The sequence below is a fragment of the Phyllopteryx taeniolatus genome, chromosome 7 (genome assembly GCF_024500385.1).
Source record: "Phyllopteryx taeniolatus isolate TA_2022b chromosome 7, UOR_Ptae_1.2, whole genome shotgun sequence".
NCBI lineage: Eukaryota > Metazoa > Chordata > Actinopteri > Syngnathiformes > Syngnathidae > Phyllopteryx > Phyllopteryx taeniolatus.
This window is the reverse complement of record NC_084508.1, coordinates 23911568-23934511: the sequence shown is the minus strand read 5'-3', so window position 1 is coordinate 23934511 and position 22944 is coordinate 23911568. Positions and strand designations below refer to the sequence as shown.

Genomic DNA, 22944 nt, shown 5'->3' with positions numbered 1-22944 from the left:
ACAGCCTGTTGCACATCATCCCATATTTTATTTTTATTTTTTTAACCAGCATCATGCATAAGGTAATAAGACACAATTATTACTTGTGTGAAAACATGACAGTACTGTTTTCATGGAGGTTTCTAGACATTTTAATGAAAAAGAAATATGACCAGCTGGATCTTAAAGTGTAGGATGACGTTCCAGCCCTTTTAGTGCTTCATATTGTTGTTTACCACTTTGTTCTTTCACACCCATCTAATGTGTGAGTGGTTCTCTCTGCTATATTGACCGTAATCATAAATCCATACATGTATGTTTCATTGAGTATTCTGCTCTTGAATCATAAAGATTTTTACCTTTGTAGATTTATTAATCCAGTTTCAGTAATGCACATCTAGGTGCATAGAATGCTCAGCTGGATTCACCAAAATGTTTAAGCGATACATTAGCTCCAGTCACAGTTTATCAAGTAAAGCTAATCCTACGTGTCATAGGCTAGTATAAAATCTGTCAGGCTAAGGCACAAAACAAAAGGGCTGTACAGAAAACCAGAATGAAAAATGTCACATGATGTTTGAAATAGAAAATAACAGCAAAGCCTAAAAGATAATTTCTTCTTAAAAGGCATTATCAGTATTTAAGGTAAAGGAATTCTATACAATATGTTCTTCATCGTGCACCAGAGGGCGTTAAAGCTCTGTTGTGGTATTTTGACATCACCTAATTACGAGCTATTACAGGAAAAAAAAACGAAAAAAAAAAAAAAAAACAGTTTTACTGTTGTTGGCTCTATCTCACCCAACACCTGTAATATGTCCCCACAACACAAATGTAAAAAAATAGGGGCCACCCTGAAAAGAAAAAAGTGCTGTAAAAGTGAATTAAGTATGTTTACAAGAACAAAGTTTTGTTGGTGGTAATGTTATAAGAATAAAGTTGCATTGTTACAAGACAGGTTGATTGAGGACTCTAAATTGCCCGTAGGTGTCACTGTGAGTGTGACTGGTTGTTTGTTTGTATGTGCCCTGCGATTGGCTGGCAACCAGTTCAGGGTGTACCCCGCCTTCTGCCCAATGACAGCTGGGATAGGCTCCAGCACTCCCACGACCCTTGTGAGGAGAAGCGGCTCAGAAAATGGATGGATGAATGGATGTTACAAAACAAAAGTTGTAAATGTTACGAGAATCAAGTTGTAATATCACATTAAAAAGGACATTTTTTTTACCTTTTAAAAAACAGTCAGGTGTACAGTACATTTTGCTAAGAATATTACTTAATTCTTGCAAAAAAACCCAAAAACTAATTCAAATTACATTATTCTCATAATTACAACTTCATTTTCTCATTGAAGTAAATTACATTTCTTTTCACTGTGGCCCCAATACTCAAAAATAGTTGATAAAAATAGTCGCGGAAGTGGTTAAAACACCAAATTTACCTTTAAGAAAAATCCCTACGCACAGTCAGCCTATGATGATGGAAATTCTTGTTTAAAACATTAAAGCCATATCTTCATGGGCAATTTAACGGACGCAGTTGAATTGAAAAAGAAATCTGTTTTCTACACCGGTGATTCCCATCTAGTGTGCTGTGAGAGATCATCAGAGGTGCTGTGGAAATGATCAGTGGATGGCAAAAGGTACAATAAACCTGTGTATCCATCTGTTGCCATTCATACAACAGAATAAGACAAGGTTTCCTATGAGCCTATCAGCTTTGTGCTCAATTAAACAGTCCCAGATTTTACACTAATCCAATTTTGGAGTAAATTGAGACTGGATCATTATTTCAGTCTACATAAATTTTGTGGCATTTTGTTTGGTGGTGTCCCGTGAGATTTTTCTAATGTAAAATGAGAGGCCTTGGCTCAATAAAACATGAGAAACACTGTTCTAAACTATCAATGAAATGATCTCATGTCTAAAACACTGACAGGAAATGCCATAAATACAAAATGAAAACATACACTTTTCAGAGATTCTGAATTCAAATGAAAATAGTGAGGGCGTTTCCTTCCAATGTGACACTCGGCACATAGATTTACAATCTTTTGTGCTTTTTTTTGTTGAACGAAGAAAAGCAAGATGCTGGCTGACGGTGGCATGAAATCATTGATGGACTGTTTTAAGGTACATTTGTCAGGAATGAATCAACTTTGCCCGGACTATCTGGCTTTGGGCAGTCTGCTGTTAAGATTTCTCTGGTTCGTCAAGTTGTTGAGCATGCAGTTGTTCGATAGCGACGCCAACTTGGTGTTGATGGTGCCCTTCCTCTGCTCCCAGCTCCTCTCATCTTCTTCCTCAGGCTCCTCTTCCTCGTCTGCCTCGCTCTCCTCATCACTGCGCTCGTCACGCTCCACCTGTAGACAAAAGTAAATAGGGTAGTGAGTGTCGTTAAAAAAACAAAGATGTGCAATCAGATATAAAGCAGGCTGCTTCCACGTTAAAGTGCAACCAAAGTCATTTTCATGTTTTGTTCCTAAATAGATACATACATTTAGTTTCTAAATATGTTTGAAAACGTGCAAAGACTGAGAACAATACAGTATTGAATTGTTGAGATATGGCTTAAAACTCTTTTTCAGCTCATAAATTTTCCTGATTTTGTGGGTGGGGCTAAAAACTAGCCCCGTGACGTCACGGGGCTGGGGCCTATACCCCTCTACAGTGTGTAAAAACCAAGCGCCCTTATTCCATGCAGTGGCCATTTGGTGGAATTACACTTCCTTGTTCATAAATTACTTCACCCAGTTCCACTAGTATAGCGTGAAACTGGCCATGAAACTATACCTACAGCTTGAAAAAATACATATTCCCTGAAGTGTAATGTGGTATTTGGGTAACGTGTCTTGCCATTTGGCACCGACGCACGTTGTGTTGCGAGGCAGCGAAGAAACGGACGAGATGGCCCGTTGCCAGCGGTGAGAGAAGCGAGGAGGAAGATTCATTGTTATGCTTGTTAACACTTAAAACCACAGGGATCACCGGTGACATCGCGGCACATGTGTATTTCAAATTACCGTAACTCCTCGCTACTTTCTGCAATTTTAATCATTCAAACTGCCTCTGAAAGCTGTGAAACTAATAAATGTATATATTATTAGGGTGCTAAAAGGGTTAAAAAGACTTCTCTCTGTGATGTGTCAAATTTACTAGGCTTTACACGATCAGGATTTTTGGGGCAGATCACCGATCAGCGAGTTGAAAAAACTGATAACCGATCACCGATCTGATCGCATGATGGAGCAATGCGTCTATTTAAATGACGTGTTCATTTACTGTATGTACTTGTCTACTGTATACTGAGTATCATTATTATTATTCTCTATTCAGTTCATGTATAATAATCAGTGGGTGCTAACCTACTGTAATTAAATTACTTTGTTTTAATTAAATTACTTCACACATACCGACACTTTAGAGCATGTTTTGTTTCGGCAGAACGCCGGCATGTTTACGTACAACCGTTAGTGCTAGCACTAGCTTGGTAGGCTAGTTCATAACGTTTTGTTTCCTGCTTGCGAACCGTATCGTGTTAAATGTACGTGAACATACCTCAAGCAATCCTTGAATTAAAGTCCTCTCCCGAGCACCGGTGACCACCAGCACACGTTTTCCCCATTTTGTTCTTGTAATACACACGACGCAATCCATTGTTGTTGTCGTTGCCGTGGTAACTAGTGTATCGGTTCGCATTTGAGTTTAAAATTTCCCCCCGTGACTGACTGGGTTGGACCACCATAGCTGCCTGCCGGCCAGCCTCACATCGGTGTTCTACTCTCGCCTGGCCGAGGAAGACATACACACCCGCTTAGGTTCGGACCTCTGTTCCTTAGCGGGACCGAGTCGGCCAGCGGAGGACCTTGCCGCCAGGGCGGTGGAAAATCTTTCCGCGAGCCCATGGCGAGGTCCGCCACACTCGATCGGTAATTCGAAGTTTGTCTTTTCAATGTATTTTAATCATATTATTTCGAGCCTTGCGTAACGCTGCATAATGGAGGCTCTGTAAATGAAAAAGGCCTACAGAGGTCTGTCAACCAATCAACGTTCGTGAGGATTCAGAAGCAATGCGGAATAAGCAACATTTCTGCTCGACAGTTAAGTTCATCACCTCCTTTTGATTTTTATTGTTCAAACATTGAAAAATTAAAACTTAAAATTGATCAAATTTAGTCATAGTAACACTCCATCATAAGTAAGTCGTGCAAGCCTCGTGCATGTTCACGTTAGTGAGGGGCATGCCTTTGGTCAGAAACTGGAGGGGGAGATGGATGAGCAAAGCGAGGCTACATTTTCTTGTCCATCCATCCATTTTCTGAGCCGCTTCTCCTCACTAGGGTCGCGGGCGTGCTGGAGCCTATCCCAGCTGTCATCGGGCAGGAGGCAGGGTTCACCCTGAACTGGTTGCCAGCCAATCGCAGGGCACATAGCAACAAACAACCATTCGCACTCCCAGTCATGCCTACGGGCAATTTAGAGTCTCCAATTAATGCATGTTTTTGGGATGTGGGAGGAAACCGGAGTGCCCGGAGAAAACCCACGCAGGCACGGGGAGAACATGCAAACTCCACACAGGCGGGGCCGGGGATTGAACCCGGCCGGGTCCTCAGAACTGTGAGGCTGACGCTCTAACCAGTCGGCCACCGTGCCGCCACATTTTCTTGTTCGCAATTTTAAAACTGCAAAAGTACATTTAAGGTAATTGATTTACTGTAAATAAGAAAATAACAAATGTCAAATAAAATTAAACAATTTTACATTAAACATTTAGTCAACAATTAAATTCAACATGTTATTAAATATTTGGTAATATAATAAAATATAATTATTTTCAATTATTCAACTATTATTACTATTTTTCATACATACTTTTTTTTGTACCTCCTCTACGAATAACTAGGCCCATCTGTCTGTTTTAAAATTCAAAAGTTTTTTTACAGCCCCAAATGTTATTGCAAACTTAGTGGCATATTAGTCTTAGTTTGGAAATACTGCTCTTAAAGTACTGACAATTAAGTCAGCTGTAAACAGGAAGTATGTTTGAAAGGACCAATATTTGCACATTCTAAATGAATTTGATGATTCGGCAATTAATACACATCGGCTCAGCCAAAGGCGTTCTCACCTTTCCCTTGAACATAAACTTGCAGATCATACGCAGGATTAGGTAGGCCCAGAAGATGTGCAGAGCTTGCAGTACTAGCAGGAGGGCATTGAAGAAGTAATAACCAAAGAAGGGCTTGAAGAAGTCAAGAGACAACACCAATGTTGTGTGGATGATTCTGCAAAACAAACAATTTTGGATTATTAGTTATAAGTAAAAATAATGTATGAACCAAAACCATGAGAAAAATCTCTGAATCATTAATCAATCAATCAATAAAATCAATCAATCAGAACAGCAATTTAATTATTTGTCAAAAATGACAATGTGTGCTTCCATCTTTGTGGGAAAAGTTCGCGGAAAGCCCTTTACTGTGCCAGCATGACTGTTCCCCAGTGAGCAAAGCAAGGTCCATAAAGGCATGTTTGGATAAATTGCTGTGGAGGAATTTGAGAACCCTTACCATAATCTCATTTTTGAAGACCTATTTAAAGACATCCTATATAACTCTATAACATGCACTTAGTATAAAAGTGTCAATGTAATTTAAAAAAACAGAAAAGGCCCCTCTGACAGCTACTTCTGTTTGACCCAGTTTTTATCCGCTTTGTCCATATTTGGCTAAGACGCCGCCTTTCCTCTGATTGGTTGCCTCTTTGTAGAAGACCCACTTATAAGAGCACACGTGTTTGTTATGCTTACCGCACTGAATCGGGAGTGGCGAGGTAGGCGATTTTCGCTAGTGAGGTACATAAGCTCGAGAAATTCTAATGGCCTGATTTCAGGCCTCTCAGCGGAAAAATGTCTGGAGCTCAGCAATGCGTGGACAATTTGAATTCATATTTCATGTTTTTATTGAGGCACCATCGAGCCAATATCACATCCCAAATGCTAGAAAAAAATGGCTTGGTAAAATACGGCACCTTTAAACCATTTTGAGATTAACTGGAGCAGATTCAAATTCATATATTCTTTATCCTCTGCGAAGAAAGACTAATATTACTGCGGCTTTCTGAAGAACTGATAACGAGTCCATGTACAGTATGTCCGTATGTCTGTATTATACTGCCCCAAGGTGACCAAGGTGCGCACACCAGAAGGATCATCACAATGTCCATTGAATTGAAGCAAAGACTGTGGCAAAAACAGTTGAATTTTATTTAATTATGTCATTACTGTATGTTTTTACAAAGTACAATATTATAGAGTGCTATTTTTTTTAATCAAAAACACATTCCCAACTTTTTTTTTTGGGAGGCTGGAATCAAATTATTTTATTTCCATTCATTTTAACCCTTTAAAATGACAGGGATCATGGGTGACACCGCGGCGCACGTGTATTTCAAATGACCGTAACTCCTCGCTACTTCGTCCAATTCTAATGATTCAAACTGCCTCTGAAAGCTGTGAAACTAATAAATAAATCTATTATTATGGTGCTAAAAGGGTTAATGGGGAAATATGATTTGAGATACATTTACAGTCACGAGTGTGGTTACGGAACAAATTCAACTTGTATCTCAACGCACCACTGTATTGCAAACATAACACCATGTAACAGCACATTTTCCATGGCGTTGATATACCTGCAAGGAAACACCACCAGCCGCGTAATCAGGAAAACCACAGAAAAGATGACAAACAGCGAGTCACACGTCTTCGTCCACTCAGCGTAGTGAAACATCTTGGCAGACTAAAAAAAAAGAAAGAAGTCTTATTAGCTCATTGTGACTCAAAATATTCATATAAGTCATATAATGGAATGGAAACACTGGCAGAAATAGAAAAGGTATGTTCATCCATCCATTTTCTGTACCGCTTTTTTTTTGTCCAAAATTACATGCCAGTCATGTGACACCCATGAATAAAGGGCATGTTGAACAGACAGGAAGCCATGAATGAACGGTTGTGTGCAAAAGGCAACCTTTAGATTTGTCGTTTTAGCAATCCCGTAATGACCATATATAACTACAAAGACACTCAGTAGATGCCGCACTGCGATCTATCTGTGAGTCCCAAAAACATGCATGGTAGGTTAATTGAAGATCTCTAAATTGCCGTATGGTTGTTTGTTTGTATGTGCCCTGCGATTGGCTGGCAACCAGTTCAGGCTGGGAACCAGTTCAGGGTGTACCCCGAAGATAGTTGGGATAGGCTCCAGCATTCCCGCGACCCTTGTGAGGATAGGCGGCTCAGAAAATGGATGGATGGATTTAATTTCCTGTCGCTCTGCATCGGGTCATTGTTGTTATAAGTCACGTTTCCCTAGTCACGTCATGTCACCTCATGTTATTTATCCTGTTGTGCTGAGACTAACCCCCCACCTCCCACCCCCGCCACAAACCCCTGTGTTTATTTGTATCTTGAATTCTGGACTGTTAATTTAGTATTTTTAGATCTCATTCAAGTACTTTTTGTTTCACCTTTTTCCTAATAGTTTTTTTGTGATTCACTGCCTCGCTTCTCCTACTTCCCTGTATTTGGGTCTATTGGCCTCCACACCAACACCATGAAAACCTTCAACCCTAACATCTCACTTGTCAACATCTTGAAGTGACACGTGAGTATAAAAACAAGTTAACCATTGCAAAACGTCAGCGATTGTGTGACTGTGTTAAGGCATGAACAAGTTTGATAGAAGTGTTAAAATTATTATTGGACTTGGGTGGATAAGGCTAATGGTAAGATCACTAGGGATGTGTTACTAGTTGGGAGTCCATTTTCAAATGATTTTCTTCAAACTGGTCGGGAATAATCTTCTCAGCCCTAATGACATTATTGATTTTGGATGACAGGCTGGTGTCTAAGGTTAAAATGTGTACTGTTCATGCCTTCTCCTCTGGTTTTCCACCACTCATTAATCAGAGATTCTTATGAGAAATAATCATTGACTCTAAAATAATAACAGACTAAATCAGTCTAACTATTTGAATTTTAATTTATTTAATCTATAGTTTCTGCTCAAAGTATACCTTAAATTTTGAACAGAACACAAGTTGTACCTCGAGCAGGAAGTCAGACGAGTCATGCACCAGCATCACAAGTGTGCCAATTCTCACGTAATTGCTGCAGTAGGAGAAACCAATGAGAAATATGGTGGCAATGTGATGAATGACCTGCTCCTTGAAATCCTGAAACACACATTTCAAAAAGATTACGCAGTGTGTGGACAATTTACACAGACGTAAAAACAGATGCTCCAAAACTGCAGTCCAGACATATCCATCTTAAAATATCAAATATTATTTTTGTGTGGTATAAAAACTGAGACCAACATAAGTAATCCAAAAACTTTTGTACATTTGCTGTGAAAATTCTTTTGAATTATTTATTGGTGTGGACAAAAATAATAAGAATTGTGATGTAATGCAGTGGGTAATCGACATTAGTGGTGCAAGAAGAAAAAAAATGCTACAAGAAATATAGAACCAGAACCTTTTTGACCCATTTGACTAAATATGAGCACAACCAGATTAAATTATTAGAATGACATGACAAAACTACTTGGAGGATTTGTGCGTGTGTGTGATATAGAGTTGATTATACTTACTTTTCGCTTCACATCCACAGAGACACAGAGAAGCAGAGACAGATAGAAGCCCAGTTCCAAGGTGTAATACCAGCTGTGGGCATTGGTAACAATCTGAAACCATACATTAAATGTTATTTGCTGTAAATACCACTTTGGCTGTTTTTTTGGACTAATACATAGAGTGGAATCTCTAAAGTCATACATCACTAGAGTCATAAAATTCAGATTTCACCTTTTTGTGTTTTTGCTGGTACTCCGGTCTTTCCCCACATCGCCAAAACTAAAATTTAGATGAATTGAAGACTCCAATTGCCCACAGGTGTGTGTGTGAATGGTTGTTTGTCTATATGTGCCCTGTGGTTGACTGGCGACCACTCCATGGTGTACCTCGCCTCTTGCTCAAAGTTGACTGAGACAGGCTCCAGCTCCCCTGTTGCCCTAATATGGATAAGCACTACAGCAGGGACCTCGTTTGATGTGCGTCCCGCGTCTCAGACACACAAATATGGGCAGGGACGCATGAAGCATGATCAGTCTGCGTACACAGACGCACAGAATTGCTTACCTAAGTATGCACGTGTGTGTTGCAGAACTGCTTCAGCTAATCATTATCCACTAAATGTATGAGTCCTGTCTTGGTGCTAGCCAATCAGAGGCAGAGTAAAGAGAGTCAACATGTGAGGTGAGTTAAAGACGGAGAAAAATCTGAAAATGACCGGCAATGGAAGAGAACATTTGGAACAAATGGCGCTTAAAATGGAAGGACCAGAGTCATTTTTTTTTGTACTTCTCAGTGGGAAGTTCCCACTGGGAGTACTTATTAAAAATGTACATACAGTATGTGAAACCCAATTATGAAACAAAGAAAGGTTTTGAGGCGTCTGGTTAGCAGGTCTACCTCACAGTTTTGGGGGCCTGGGTTCAAAACCGGCCTTGCCTGTGTGGAGTTTGCATGTTCTCCCCGTGCCAAAAACATGCATGGTAGGTTAATTGAAGACTCTAAATTGCCCGTAGGTGTGAATGTGAGTGCAAATGGTTGTCTGTTGACACGTGCCCTGCGATTGGCTGACGACCATTTCAAGGTGTACCCTGCCTCTCGCCCGAAGATAACTGGGATAAGCTCTAGCACGCCCGCGACCCTAGTGAGGAGAAGCGGTACGGAAATGGAATGAATAAATGAATGACACAAAGGTTATGAACAATCATAACCTCTAAAACAGTTCACTTGTTAAGATTTGTTAAAGTATGTTAAATTGTTTGAGACTTTACTGCTGTGTCAAGATGCCATTCATTTTCCCAACTGCTTATCCTCACTTGTTCTACAACCCCAATTCCAATGAAGTTGGGACGTTGCGTTAAACATAAATAAAAACAGAAAACAATGATTTGCAAATCATGTTGAACCTATATTTAATTGAATACACTACAAAGACAAGATATTTAATGTTCCAATTGATAAACTTTATTGTTTTTAGCAAATAATCATTAACTTAGAATTTTATGGCTGCAACACGTTCCAAAAAAGCTGGGACAGGTGGCAAAAAAGTGAGAAAACTGCATGTTAGCGGCAAGGCCGAAAACCAAGTGATTTCTCCAGATTCTCTGAACCTTTTGATGATGTTATGGACCGTAGATGATGAAATCATTAAATTCCTCGCAATTGTACGTTGAGAAACATTGTCCTTAAACTGTTTGACTATTTTCTCACGCCCTTGTTCACAAAGAGGTGAACCTCGCCCCATCTTTGCTTGTGAATGACTGAGCAATTCAGGGAAGCTTCTTTTATAGCCAATCGTGGCACCCACCTGTTCCCAATTAGCCTGTTCACCTGTGGGATGTTCCAAACAGGTGTTTGATGAGCATTCCTCAACTTTTTTGCCACCTGTCCCAGCTTTTTTGGAACGTGATGCAGCCATAAAATTCCAAGTTAATGTGTAATAAGTGTATTCAATTAAATACAGGTTGAACATGGTTTGCAAATCATTGTATTCTGTTTTTATTTATGCTGAACACAACGTCCCAACTTCATTGGAATTGGGGTTGTACTTTGTTCTCACTTTGTTCAAAAACTTGACGTGATAGAGAAGAACTGAGATCAGTTTTGGATTCCACACCCAAAAATGAGTTACAGCTGTCAGACCTAACTCAACAAAAATTGTGTTCCCCAGTGTAATATATTGAGAAAGAGCAAGAACAGTATTGTACAAACAGTATAAAAGATACAACTGTAATAAAAATCTGCAAAATAGCGCAACCGTGAAACAAGAACTGGGATATAACGGAGGATTACTGTATCTATGTTTTGTGATGATAGATGGAGTGACTCATTGTTCCAGGGCTGGGACTCATTGTTTCCATGACATGTGCATCCCGGCACTCACATAGTCTCAAGTGGAAACTGATCTTTGCTACAGTATAGACAAGGGATGAATGGACAATCATATTAATTTGAAGCTTTGTAAGAAAGATCTGCCTCAAGGTCACAACTTGATTTGGAGAAAAATCTCAAGATTTTCGGGTTCAAGAGGTTTCAAGGTTTTAGAGCCACCTAAACATGAGACAATCTTCTATAACACTTCATCCTGTTAGATGATTTTCTTTCCCTCAAAGCTCAAGACTAGAAAAACGTCTTTACACTGACGATATATCAGGATCACATCTCCATGATATCGAGTATATTTCAAGTGGTAGCCTGCTTTTAAATTTGAGAAGAGAAGTGGGTGACAGTCTCGAATGTAAACATCTCTTGCCGCCTGTGCAGCCTTCAGGACAATCAGAGGAAGTCCACAGAGGCAAAGGAACCCCAGAAAGGAAAAGCTGCAACAATATAAGCAGTTGCACCACGATGTTCACCCAACTGATCTGGAATCTGTTTTCAATTTTGTTAGTTTGAGGCCACGAACCCTAAAGAAAAGGTTGGGTTCCCTAGAGGAATGCCGACTTGCAGGCAGGCCTCACTGTCATCTGAGTTATTAGCTTTCCTAACTCGAGGTAACAACAGCGTAAGTAGGTGGGCGTTGGTTTAACCAATCTTTATAATTTGTGACAGGTTAATTTGTATCAGTGACTGCTATACTCAGTCTTGTAATGTCACAGAGTACAAATAGTGTACTAAAATAAAATGTTTATGTATTTGTTCTTCGTTATTTATATGGCTGGAAACGTTTACTTTTACTCCACTACATTTCCTAAATAAAATGTATACTTTTACTCTGATACATTTCCCCTAACCATCTTCATTACTTACTACAAAATAAAAATAAATAGTTTGTTGACGTATTGCCTGAACGGTGGAGTACAATTCCTGCCTTTCCTGATGTGGTAGGGACACTGGAAGGTGAGAGAGGAGTCTTCATATGGGTGCACCGGAAGTGTGCGTGTGTGTGTGTGTCTCTCTCTCTCTGTCGCCCCAAGGCTAACTTTGATCATGAGCCAACACCCAGATCTTTCACTGCTCAATCAAAGTAAAGGAATTAAAAATTAAAAGAAATAAAAACATCTTAACAAAAATCTAACAACACACTTGTTTTAAATACTTTTACTTCTAATACTTTAGTACTGGAAGTATACTTAAGTAAATAGTTTAATATCAGAAAATTACTTTTGACATTTAAGTATAGTAAATGTCAGATATTTTAAGACTTTTACACAAGTCATACTAAAAGGTGACGTAAGACTGCTAATACAATTTTATTTAACTTTTTTTTTTTATGTGTCCATTTTCTATGGTGGTGATCCTGTTCAGGGTCACAGCAGTGGAGGTAATCTATCGAAAACCATCTACGCAAGGGTTTTGATTGAAAAATTCTAGTAAATTGAAAAAAAAAAGAAAATGCACACAGAAACCCAAAGGAGACTAGGAGCAATAATGTTATATCACACAAGGAAATCTATGCTATAACATCCAAAATCTTTCCTTACTTTCTTACCTGCTTAGGAAAACCCTGCCAACACTCTCTGTGATCCCAAAACCATGGAGACTGGAAGGTCACAAAAACATGAACTTAGTCTACCTGTAGATCATATTAGAATGTACAGGTGTATCTAACGTTGTCGTTGCTTTGAATGATCAGTGACAAGGGAAGCGTTCAACAAAATTCAACAAAAAACAGACTTACGTCGAGCAAAGAGGCGAGCCCTGCTGTGAAAGCTGCGAGGTAGAAGACAAAGCGCCAACTGCAACACACACACAAAAGAAAACAATTAACACTGTTACAGTAGGTCCAGTAGTATTTGGACAATGGTAAAGTTGTTATGATTTTGCATTAATACACGATCAATCAAGATTGATTGTTTGATCAGATTTGTGTATGATTGATTGCGTTACGACAGCTGAATGTGTACACATCTTTGAACAATTTTCATTTGAGGTTTCGCAAAAAATGATTCTCCACTTGGGAATTACTTTCAGTTACTCTTGCTCAATTTGCAGGGGCTCTAAGGTATTTGGACAACATGGCATGACTGTAAATTTGAATATAATTTTTAATATCAGCTATCTATCAATTTCTTATACTTTCTCATCCACCTTAGGTCTGGTCGCAGGTGAGTTGGAGCCTTTCCCAGCTGACTTTGGGCATTCATACAACCTGAACTGGTCGCCAGCCAATCGCAGGGCACAGATAGACAAACAACCTTTCACACTCACATTCACACACGTCGCCAATTTAGAGTCTTCAATGACCCTAACGTGCATGTTTTTGGAATGTAGGAGGAAGGCAAGAGCACATGGAGAAAAGCCACGCAAGCAGGGGGTGAACGTGCAAACTCGCCTCAGTAAGGCCAGAGTCGAGACTCAAACCCTGAACCTCAAAACTCTGATACAGACGGGCTAACCACTAGCGCAACGTGCCGCCCATTTTTCAATTCTTTGATGGAAATTCCTGGTTTGTGTGTCTTGCTTTGTTCACTTTTGTCTTCAGTAAGTGAAAAACAGCGAACAGCATAATCTCTACGGTTGAAAGCACACTTGGCCAATAGAGATTTGTTGTTTTTTTTTGTCCATTTCTTGTTTTATGTCAAATCCCTTGTGGTGGTGGATAAAAAGTAAAATGTGTGTTTGAGACTTACGAGGCCTCGCAGAACTTTTTGGTGTTGGTGGGTCGGTCCTGGTTTCTTCTGTGCCTGAACCAGCTTCGAATCTTTGACAGGGAGAGTCCACAATGCTTTCCCAAGCTCGCCAGTTCACTCTGAGGAGAACACAAAACACACCATTGAAACATCTGCTTTACACTGCTGCAGACTCTCTCTGCGTGAGAGGCAACATTAATTCAAGCTTGTTGGCTGACATTTCTTTTGCCATTTCATTAAAGGAAATGCAAATTAGCTTGTGGCTTTTATTCAACCTGCTCTATTTATCCGTATTGATGAGTAACATTGCTAGCTCTTCTTGAATCCAACAGTAATGTGTAACTTAGAGTCTTCTGTCAATAATGTTTAGTACGTTCATGTTTAAATTCGAGGATATCCACAGCAATTATTTGAATATGAAGTGATCACCCGTTTATTGCGAGCGTTACATTCCAGACTATACAGAAAACATCTTTTTTTGTCCTGTTTTATAGCTTTAAACTGATTAGAACACACTGTATAAATACACCAAAAATTGACAGCATAAAACGTGATCATAACACTCTCATCACATTGAAATGTATTTAAACACACTTTTTAAACCCATTGTAAACACATTTCATCACAAAGAAATGGATGTTTAGCAGAATCAAATATGCTATGTAGTGGTAGTAGTGATTTAATGGGAGATTACTGTATTCCCAATTCTAGTGTGATTTATGGAGTTTGATGGGTGTAACAAAAGCAAGTGAGGCTATTCTGCTATATTTGCAAGCAGGTGACCCAAAGCATACACACAAGGAAGTGTATTTTTGAAGTTTGCAAAACCCTGCTTGTCCCCACATGAATGCTGATAACGAAACATTATCAACATAGCGAAACCAAAAAGAGGGTGGAGATGTGATCCTGTAATTAATCTGTCTGAAACTTGTCTGTTCACCAACAATGGGGTAGAAATAACTCATCTTAGCTGCGCCAATTTTACAGTTATTATTGTACTGTAATTTCTTAAAAGTGTGCCTTTCTGATTTTGTGTAGGATTGCTGGAAGTGAATAGGGATATTCTTATTCTTATTATTGCACTGCTGTGACAGCACGTCTATCATCATGGCTCATCTCACGGGGACTTTTTCAAACAGGTTGTAAAACAGGTGCCACCTTATCCAAATAGGCCCAATGCAGTTGTTACACAACCTCAACTCAACAACAAAGCATTTAAAACAAAGAGGATAGAGAGATAAGATAGCTTTAACTTATAGCATATATAAATGCTGAGCATGTTTATGCATCTAATCATTTTCCACAGAGAAACTACACTCGGCACATGGTTTTGTATCGGTATAAACGGGACAGCGAATAAACCAGGCAGAATTTATTAGGTTCTGTAGTTTAGTGTTTCTCAACCTTTATTCAGTCAAGGCACCCATTTAAAATGGAACATCCTCACAGCACACCACCTAAAAAAATATCACCAAAAAGTGTGAATACTGAAATAATCATGATATCATCTCAAATTGACTCACAAATTGACGGACTCAGTGTAGAATCTGGGCCTGTTTACCTGAACACAAAGTTGATATACTTGCAGAAAGCCATGACTTATTATGTTGCATGGATAGCAACAGGTGTATTCCCCGGTTTACTGATGTGTCCTTTTGCCCTCTGATGGGAGAGCATTAATTGTCTGTCACGATACAACTCTGGCATGGAGAAATGGCACTAGTGTGCCGGGGCACCGTGGCTGGGAATCATTGCTGTAGTTGTATGAAGTAAAGAGCAACAAGCAACGTGAGCTGATCAGTAAACTGAGGCCTAGTGATAGAAATCAATATGCAAATATGCCAAAATGCACACTAACTGTTCATATGCCGTATCTATCCATTTTCTATAGCGGGAGCCCATGCCAGCTGACTTTGGGCGAGAGGCAAGGTACACCCAGTAGTGCTTAGTGAAACATACTTCTCCCCCGCAAAACTAAAGCTCACACTTTGACTTTTCAAGGGATCCAATTTACGCTGCAGATGGTAAAGGTCACACTGAGCATCCCGTTAGGCTGTATCTGACCATTGCACATGCCCGCTATCGGAATCATCTGAACAAAAAGGGTTAAGACAAATCAGAATCACGTACTTGTGACGGCTGACGGTTGTTCTGTTTGTAGAAGTTCTCCAGTTTGGGAATAGGAGCAGCTCGAATCCTAATCCGGTCCTTCACACCTAAATGTTTGCTTAATGGGACAGCCATGACCCTAGCGAAGACAGACAGAGAATACAAGGGGATGAATTATTGAGCCACTTTTAATATGAATGACATCAACAGCTGCCTAACGTGACACCACCTCAGCAATGTAACTAGTAGCAGAAACCGGATAGCTCATTATGCTGCTCCCATGTGACACATTGTGACTTTGTCTTTGCTGATACGGCATCAAGAAGACACTGGATCTGCATGTGTGTGTCCCACACAGTGAAACGGAAGACGAGGGACAATGCTGTTGTATTCACAAGAGAGCTTGATAAATGTGCGCGTGTGTAACACTATCTCAGAGGTAATCACCCCGAAACAGGTAGAGAGGGAGAGGTCAGAAAGAATGAGAAGGTCAGAAAAACACAGATACATACTGTTAATACACAGTCTCTGGTTACAGGGGATGTCGCAAACATTCAAACCTAAAAATGCACACAGTCCACATGTGGTGGACACCTTTTCTATATTAAGACATCACTAATGGTAGGCCGTGCATTTGGTAGCTGGTCGTTCTGTGGGTATTTAGTAGGCTTTACACGATCAAGATTTTTGGGGCCAATCAGCGAGTTAAAAAAAACGATAACCGATCACCGATCCGATCACAAGATGGAGCAATGTGTCTATTTAAATGACTTGTTCATTTAATGTATATACTTGTGTACTTAATTGCTCCCCAAATTATATTTACAATAAATAATGTATCTTTGTTCCTCTATTTATGCCAGTGAGGCATAGTGACAGACAGAACAAATGAATGGTCTTCTATTAGATGGCAGGAAGTAAATATAGTAATTAATCTATCTACTTTTTGTGACATTTTTGTTTGTTGGTGTACCGTGAGATTTTTCAATTGTAAAATATGTTCCTTAGCTCCATAAAGGTTGGAAATCACTGCTCTAGTCAGGTCATGTATTCCATTCAGTCAGGTCTAACCAACATTACAACATGACAGAAATAATGGGTGCTAACTTACTGTAATTAAATTACTTTATTTTTAATTAAATTACTTCGTTTTGTTGCCTGCTTGCGAGCCGTGTCGTATTAAATGTACGTGAACATACCTCAAGCAAGCCTTAAACGAACGTCCTCTCCTCTCCTGAGCACCGGTGACCACCAACACGTTTTTCCCCATTTTGTCCTTATAATACAGTCGGCGGGATCCACTCTTGTTGTCGTCGCCACGGTAACGGTATCCAGTCGCATTTGAGTTGACAAGATAAAGCCCAATGATCGGAAAAAACGGGATGCGGTGGTATCGGAATACAAGATTTTATTGCAGTAGTCTGACATAGTGCAATCGTGAAGGAGCAAATTTGTCTTGTAGTCTGATCCGGGCATTACGTGTTGTCTGTCTCAGACGTGTTGTGTGTTCCACACCGCAGACATCTTTTTTTTTTTAAAATAACTTTATTGTCCATCAGATATTTCCAATAGTACATCCAAAGACAGATGACAAGGCTAAAAATAAACTAGCTTTTGAATTAAAATATACTGTGCATGATGGCGACGCGGAGTAAATGTCTTTTGCGGAGCCGATCTATGACCTCATTGATCGGATCGGCAAATTGTGACATTAAAGCCGATCAGCCGATCATCATAAAATGCTAAATATCGGCCGATATCGATCAGCCCGATAAAATTGGTGTAAAGTCTAGTATTTAGACAACTCATGATTGCTCCATTATCACATCCCAAAGAGAAAACCACTCATCAGAATCAGAATCATCTTTATTTGCCAAGCATGTCCAAAAAACACACAAGGAATTTGTCTCCGGTAGTTTGAGCCGCTCTAGTACGACAACAGACAGTCAACTAACAGAGAACACTTTTGAGATATAAAGACATTGACAAAAAGAGTCACTCATCAATAAAGGGTTGCTAGTTATCTGGTAATGCTGGTACAAAATGTAAAAAAAAAAAAGGTTTAATTTAAAAAAAATGTTTTTTTTTTACAATTGTGCAAAAAGATTCCTCTAGCACTTAGAGCAGTTTGAATGACTAATATAGCAATAGTCCGGTGCAATGTCCATTGTGCAAAGGGCGGCGAGACTTCAAGGAATGTATGTGCGATAATCTGGGACAATGTTGATGGTGCAAATGTTGCAGATACTCGTCAGTCGGTGTGCAAGTGGTGCAGATGCTACTCTGGCATGAGTGGCCAGCATTGGTCAACAACAGATATTCAAATAGTGCAGCGTGGCGAGACTACTACAAGTGAGTGCACAAGTAATATAGTTTGTTAAATTACTTAAAAGCACTGGCCCTGGACAATTGACATTAAATTAAAGGTTATGTTTCATATGCTGTGGTCTCAATTTTAAAACCATAGTTCAGAGAGCTGATGGTGACACTTCAATAAATACGTTCAGCAGTATGAAAATTACATTCACACATAGCACCTCACAATTTGTACTGTACTTAGTAATAAGTGGAACCCACTTTTGTCAATGATATTTTTATCGCCAAGTGATCCCATACAGCAGATCTATAACGCACTTGGCATCTTTTAGTCTCCTATTCTCTGCAGATCGCTACAGACGTCTTTCGCAAGTTTTGCTCTGACCAACCGGAGGACAGCTATCTATCCAGCTGGTCCCGCGAGGCAAATTTGAAAACCGATTGGTCAAGAATTGCTGATACAGTTTTAGCTACAAAATCTGACATCCATGTACATGCACTGGAGGCACTACAGCCAAGAGAAACACTATGAAATGAAGACAGTATACTGTTGGAAATAAATAAATATAATTTCATGGAACAAATAGAATCAGTTTGTAAATGTAGGTCAATGCTTCTGTGCCACTGTCATTGATGCTCACCAGTACAGCATAGGCATGTGATAATCTGGACTCAACAAGGTATTACTGATGGAGCTGTTGTACAAGTACTAATGCTCGGTATTAGGGCCGATAAAATGGTCTCTGAGATAAGGCATGTTAAACAGGCTCCATATCTGTGCATCATCAGGTCACTACATCACGCTTATGTCACAGTTGACTGCTGCTGATTGTTGACAAGCTGTCAGCCAAACGAACCAGTCGAGTGCACGCCATAACCTTTTCCTGAACCGCTGTACTTTAACAAACACGTAATGTTTCTTTCAACAAGTTTACATTTGTATTGTGCAATGCCTTCTCTGTTGACCTAAACACTAGAAGCACTACAACAGAAATTCAAATTTTTCTTCCTTGAAATTGAATCAATGTATCGACAGGCACTCCGGTTTCCTCCCACATCCCAAAAACATGCATTAATTGGGGACTCTAAATTGCCCGTAGGTGTGAATGTGAGTGTGAATGTTGTTTGTTTGTATGTGCCCTGCAATTGGTTGGCAACCAGTTCAGGGTGTACCCCGCCTCCTGCCCGATGACAGCTGGGATAGGCTCCAGCACGCCCGCGACCCTAGTGAGGAGAAGCGGCTCAGAAAATGGATGGATGGATGGATGGATGACAGGGCCAGTTCGCTGGCCCACAAAATTGTCATCATATTTCCATCCTCTGATTGGCTGGTCAGAGCAAAATTTGTTACAGCTAAATTTAACGAGAAGCCCCCACTGAAGGTTCAGATGCCTTGTGCGTGGGTTGCTGCTGGTATTGCCTACTACAATATATATAGTAATTTTAACATAACAGCTCTAAAAGAACTGGCACGTTGGATTGTAGTAAGGAGCACGGCTGCTCTGTCGTTGTCATGGTTACCGTGGATCACCTACTTTAGTGGTCTATAATTCTCGTGCAACAGTAGCAGTGATGACACTAAAATGACTGTTGAGAGTTGTGTGGAATGCATTTGAGACACCTTAAAATCATCAGTAATGAGCCGGCCATTATTATCTTGCTTGCTTCAAATACGCCCAAGACGTAGAGAAAATACTCAGCTACATTATAAGTAGACTTTACACTGATTTTATCGGCATGCTTTTGAATTTTTGTCAAGGTGTAAGTTCATTGTACCATACATGAGATAGGACCACCTAATTCCCTCTAGTCATCACCACAGTATTGTTTGCTTTTGTCGCTTCTTGTTCCACTGGGAATTGTGTAATTAGCACAACTGGGGATATATATGAAAACTTGTGGTGGGTCAGCACAGAACCAGTAGCCACAATTGATTTAAGCAGCTACCTGTACAGTATATTACGTATAATAAAAAAAAAAAAAAAAAAAACACAACCCCAGCTTTTACTGACCTGTGCTTCATCCACTTTATGTTCTGTACGGTCAGATGCTTTTAGAGGAGAACATGCAGTCAGCAGCTAAAAGTGCTTACTCATGATGTCAGCTTTCCCCCTGCACATCTGAAGAACACCTCCCCTAACCACTCACTCGCTAATGCAGCAAACCAACCAACCAACGTGACGGGCACAAGTTGAAGGAGGAACACGACACCCCCATAATTGTACACCCTACGACCACAACGTGGTACACCACACCTAATGGGATCCAATACAAGAACTGGATCAAACATTATGCCTTTAAATTGATCATAATGCATCATGGAGTGTGTGGGATAGTACTCCCCTAAGCCCAAGCACATAATTTACAAAATATTAAACTTTTTGTTCAAGAAAAGAAAGTGTAATCATGGATGTGCTAATGAATATTGAGCCTTTTTGACTTCGGCTTTTTTTTTGTTGTTGTTTTTTTTAGCATTGCATAAGTGTATACAGCAAAACATTTTGTGTGGCATTGTGCATCACTTTTCCCATCTACATTCACGCATAATGCAGTTGTTTGGACAAAAGTAAGAGTGATCCATATGCTGAACATCACATACTGATGGGAAAGCGACTCCAAACCATCGATCCATCCATCCATCCATCCATCCATATTCTATACCGCTTATCCTTATTAGAGTCTCGGGTGAGCTGCAGCCGATCCGAGCAGACTTTGGACGAGAGGCGGGGTACACCCTGGACTGGTCGCCAACCAATCGCAGGCCACAAATAGAAAAACAACCATTCACACCCAAGGACATTTTAGAGTCTTCATTTAACCTAATATGTATATTTTTGCAATATGGAAGGAAGCTGGTGGACCTGGAGAAAGCCTACACAAGAACATGCACATTTCACCTACAGTAAGAAAGTCAGAACCGAGATTCAAACCAAGAACCTCAGAACTAGTCCACTATTGCATCGTGCTACCCATCAAGGCTACACGTTTTCGTACTTTTTATTTTTTTGTGACAGCCCCAGATTTTTTGCTGCTCACAGCCACTGGGGACACACTATGCATGAAATCTAGGTGATACTCTGTGGCCAAGGTTACAATCCTCACTTAATTTCCATTGTTATTTCAACTCCACTATGTACAATTGAGAGGTGCTGTCTCAAGTAGTTTGTGGTCGTAAATAGACAAAACATGACATCAGCTATGGGGATTTGGGTTGAGTGAACTGAGATGGGAGGAATTAATCTCTTTCGCAAGCCAACTATGCAACGGCAAATATGTTTACTGTTGTGGTTTGTAGTAGTGTATAACTGTACAACTGCGATAGAAAATACAGAGACCCCACCCATGAAGCTAAGGTAACTAAAAGCTGGTGTTGCGCATATGTAAGAACACCTGCAAAGCGATGGATGGTGATGAAAAGAAAAGAAAAAAAAAACAAGATCCAAGCGGAATGCCTCTCACTCACCTCTCAAAAACATATCTGAAGGCTATGAAGGTAAAGGCCACTGGCAGAGTGAAAATGAGATCTCTGGGTAGTGGATAGTGACCTTCGCTTGTCTCCATGTCCTGCCAGTGCATGCCGGGAGGCAGCCAGTACCTGTCCTGCCACAGCCACTGGTTTAGCAGGGCCTCCATCCTGGAAGGAAAGGAGAGTGCTCTGAATATAACCGTTTACATCAATGCAAATCGTATTAATCAACTACAACACACAGCATTAGCCTTTGCAAAAATACGCAATCACATGGCAGGTGGTACAACAAAGAATGCACATAATGATGCGTAATAGGTAATAGGTAATAGCGTCCGACAATCACATTGATTGACGTGTTGATAATAGAGGGAAGCGCCACTCTGCATCGCCCGAGCAAGTCCCAACACAGCGCCACCTTCCCTCTACAGCAGATATAAACGGGCTCGTACTGAAGGGACACAACATACGACTAATAATAATAACAATTATAACGATAATAATAACAACGGATAGGCTCCAGCAGCCCGCGACCCTAGTGAGCATACGAGTATAGAAAATGGATGGATGGATAACAATAACAGCTAAAAAAAAAAGGGCCGAAAACGCCCCCCGCCCCACACACACACACAAGTATGACAGCATGACATAGTCTTCTAAGCAAGCCCGCTTTTTAAACATTAAACATGTCTGTTTTAGAAGTGCAGCAGAAAACCGAATGACAAAGGCAACATCGCTCACCTGCTCGCGCTCCTGCAAGGAGGACGTCAAGTGCAAATTGACGGAGGGAGGAGCCTGCAGGCGCGGCGAGCAGCCGCTGGGGGCGGTGCTATGACGTCAGAAGTGGTGGCGGAGGTGATGATATCAGGGAGCATGATGGCCGCAAGAAAAAAAAACTAAGAAAATAGGTCTATGCATTTAAACTAGCCCATATGGTGGGGACTAAAAATATCAAAAATGGACCTTGGACTTGTTTTTGTTACTTTTATATAAACTGCAATGCACAAGATGTAAACACACATTAGCAGAAATGTACTTTTATGAGGACTTTGAATGCTAATATAGAAAACAATGTATTTGATCCTCCCTCCGTCGGTGTCCTAATGAGATTTGCAATGTTAATGGGCATCCAGTCGGCGAGCGTGTCAGTAGAACCTTGGCTTTACTAGTAACACTGTTTGAAATCACTCACTAATCACTATGAAGTGCACTATATAGTGGTTACGCCATTTTGTAGTGGTGTCCGAATGCTTAGTGATCAAATTTAGTGCCCTAATATAGTGTATTTAACTCCGACAATAATTTTTGCCCCCACACAGAGGGGTACGTTGCCTACAATAGGGGCAATTCTCCAAAAAGTGGCCCT

The 22944-nt window shown here is 40.2% G+C and overlaps 1 protein-coding gene across 1 annotated transcript; it reads right to left on the bottom strand.

Moving 5' to 3' along the window:
* Nucleotides 1-8: 8 nt before the first annotated feature.
* On the bottom strand, nucleotides 9-22399 carry LOC133480955 (ceramide synthase 2-like). Its single transcript, XM_061779745.1, has 11 exons — nucleotides 22320-22399; nucleotides 21576-21746; nucleotides 15818-15935; nucleotides 13688-13806; nucleotides 12736-12793; nucleotides 12547-12597; nucleotides 8636-8728; nucleotides 8088-8216; nucleotides 6672-6778; nucleotides 5107-5263; nucleotides 9-2341 (listed from the first exon to the last, which is right to left on the bottom strand). The coding sequence occupies exons 2-11, from the start codon at nucleotides 21743-21745 to the stop codon at nucleotides 2147-2149; spliced, it is 1197 nt and encodes a 398-aa protein (XP_061635729.1). The 5' UTR covers nucleotide 21746; nucleotides 22320-22399; the 3' UTR covers nucleotides 9-2146.
* Nucleotides 22400-22944: the final 545 nt, after the last annotated feature.

What these genes read in the sequence shown, in the direction of transcription:
- LOC133480955 (XM_061779745.1), bottom strand. Translation starts at nt 21,745, where the DNA reads ATGGAGGCCCTGCTAAACCAGTGGCTGTGGCAGGACAGGTACTGGCTG. An exon ending in TTCAGATATGTTTTTGAGAG is followed by an intron (nt 15,936 to 21,575) that starts GTGAGTGAGAGG and finishes TGTCTTCGCTAG; the next exon opens with GGTCATGGCTGTCCCATTAA. An exon ending in GGCTCGCCTCTTTGCTCGAC is followed by an intron (nt 12,598 to 12,735) that starts GTAAGTCTGTTT and finishes GTGACCTTCCAG; the next exon opens with TCTCCATGGTTTTGGGATCA.